This window comes from Galeopterus variegatus, unplaced genomic scaffold, assembly GCF_000696425.1.
Source record: "Galeopterus variegatus unplaced genomic scaffold, G_variegatus-3.0.2 Scaffold2488, whole genome shotgun sequence".
NCBI lineage: Eukaryota > Metazoa > Chordata > Mammalia > Dermoptera > Cynocephalidae > Galeopterus > Galeopterus variegatus.
In genome coordinates, this window is record NW_007728599.1 from 125,864 (window position 1) to 127,622 (window position 1,759).

The 1,759-nt window shown below is 36.4% G+C and overlaps 1 protein-coding gene across 2 annotated transcripts in view; it reads right to left on the reverse strand.

Annotated features, from left to right (window-relative positions):
* ZSWIM5 (zinc finger, SWIM-type containing 5) overlaps window positions 1–1,091 on the reverse strand; it is a 66,991-nt gene extending 65,900 nt beyond the window's left edge. For both annotated transcript variants that reach the window (XM_008581920.1, XM_008581919.1), the window contains exon 1: window positions 962–1,091. In XM_008581920.1, the coding sequence (XP_008580142.1) occupies window positions 962–1,091 (130 nt within the window). The remainder of the gene's footprint in view (window positions 1–961) is intronic.
* Window positions 1,092–1,759: the final 668 nt, after the last annotated feature.

Here is a 1,759-nt window from a genome sequence, read left to right on the forward strand (position 1 = left end):
AAAATAAAAATAAAAAAAACAAAAAGAGAGAGGTGGAGTTTAGAGAAGCATTAAACAAAACAAAAACAACCACATGAATTCTTAAGTCAGATGAGCCTAGTTTATAAACAATTTCTAAAGTGAAAATTATTATAGTACCTACATCAGACTAGTTTTGAAAACTAAATGAATTAATGTATATGAAGTCTCTTGCATGATGCCTGGAACATAGTAGGACCTAACAAACAAAATGAAAAATTGGCTCATATAACTCCTCTTCTCAAAATTCTTCAGTGGTTCTTTATAATTAAGTTTCTATAATCTGTCTTCACTATAAAAACAAGCGGTTATTTCAGATTTTTCTGTCATTTCTTCTAGATTACAAGCTTCTTGAAGGCAAGAACCACATCTGTTTTATCCTCTCAACAATCAGAACTATTCCTTGCACATGGTAGTTACTCGATAAATACTTGTTGGATGAATGAGTGAACATGATCTCCTTCTCCATCCATGCAATCCCAAATATAATTTATAAGCACAGTGCTAACAGATGCTTCTTAGGATAACTCTGATGTTATGTAGGATCCTGAAATGTCAAGGGGATTTTCATATCCATGTCATCTTATTGATTGACACAACTTATTTTGTGCTTTCTCTCACTGTTGAATATTTCAGACTCCTAGGGACAAGGACTGTATCGACAAAGAAAAGTCCATATGCTAGATCAAAATATAACTAGTATTCCCTGCCCTTTTTTGCAAAAACCTTTATGAGGTAGACAGTTGGACTGCTTTAAGAAACTAAGAGTTAAACGCATAGTTGTCTAGATAGAATAAACTGATTAAGGTTAAGAGATTACAATTATAGAAATATCTCAACCTGTAAACATGCAATGAAGCAACAAAGTATAAGGAAGAGGGTTGCTTTGGTGACAGTAGTGGTAAAAAAGACCATTTTTAGCAACAAAGTGTTGTAGAATTACCATTCACTTGGTTGATTTCTGAGTTGGAGGACAGAATCTCATCTGCCAGTTTCTGTGCAGTAGGAAGAACTTCAGTGTGGTGTGCTGTGATTAAATATTGGATAAACTTTTGTAGCTGGTCCCTGTTCATCTGGAAAAGGGTTTCTGAGATAGGAAGACGCAATTTGACTTGGTCTGGTTTACGGATCCTGTACAGTGAAAGTGCTACCACATGAGCGCAGTAGAATATGTCCTTGTTCCCACAGCCACATGTCACTGAAGTGATTTTGCATCGATCAAAACTGATGGCAACTTTGTAAGTCACTGTAGGTTCAGAAGCAGTGGCCGGCTCAGTTACTGTGCCACTCAGATGGAAGCCTAAGAAAACAAAGAAGAAATTGTGTTTAGAGATTTCGTAGTATGAAACGTAAAGATTCTCATCTTTCCATTTCTATTAATCAGTTCAGACTATTTACTAAGCATTATACTCCTACATACATGGTAGGCTCTGCCACAGACACAAAGGTCAGTGAAACTCAGGTATTGCTCTAAAGGAACATACAATCTAGAAAAAGAGGGCTGGCCAGTTAACTCACGTGGTTAGAGTGCTGCCTTGTAACACCAAGGACAAGGGTACAGTTCCCAATACCAGCCAGCTGCCAAAAAAATAAACTTCTCTGTGCTTTGGAAAAGAATCCTTAACCTGGAGTCCATAAACCTCTTGAACTAATATGAAAACTTTTGTTTGTACATATGCAAATTTTTCTGGGGAGGATAGTTCATAGCTTTCATCATAGCCTCAAAAGGGTTAATAATGAA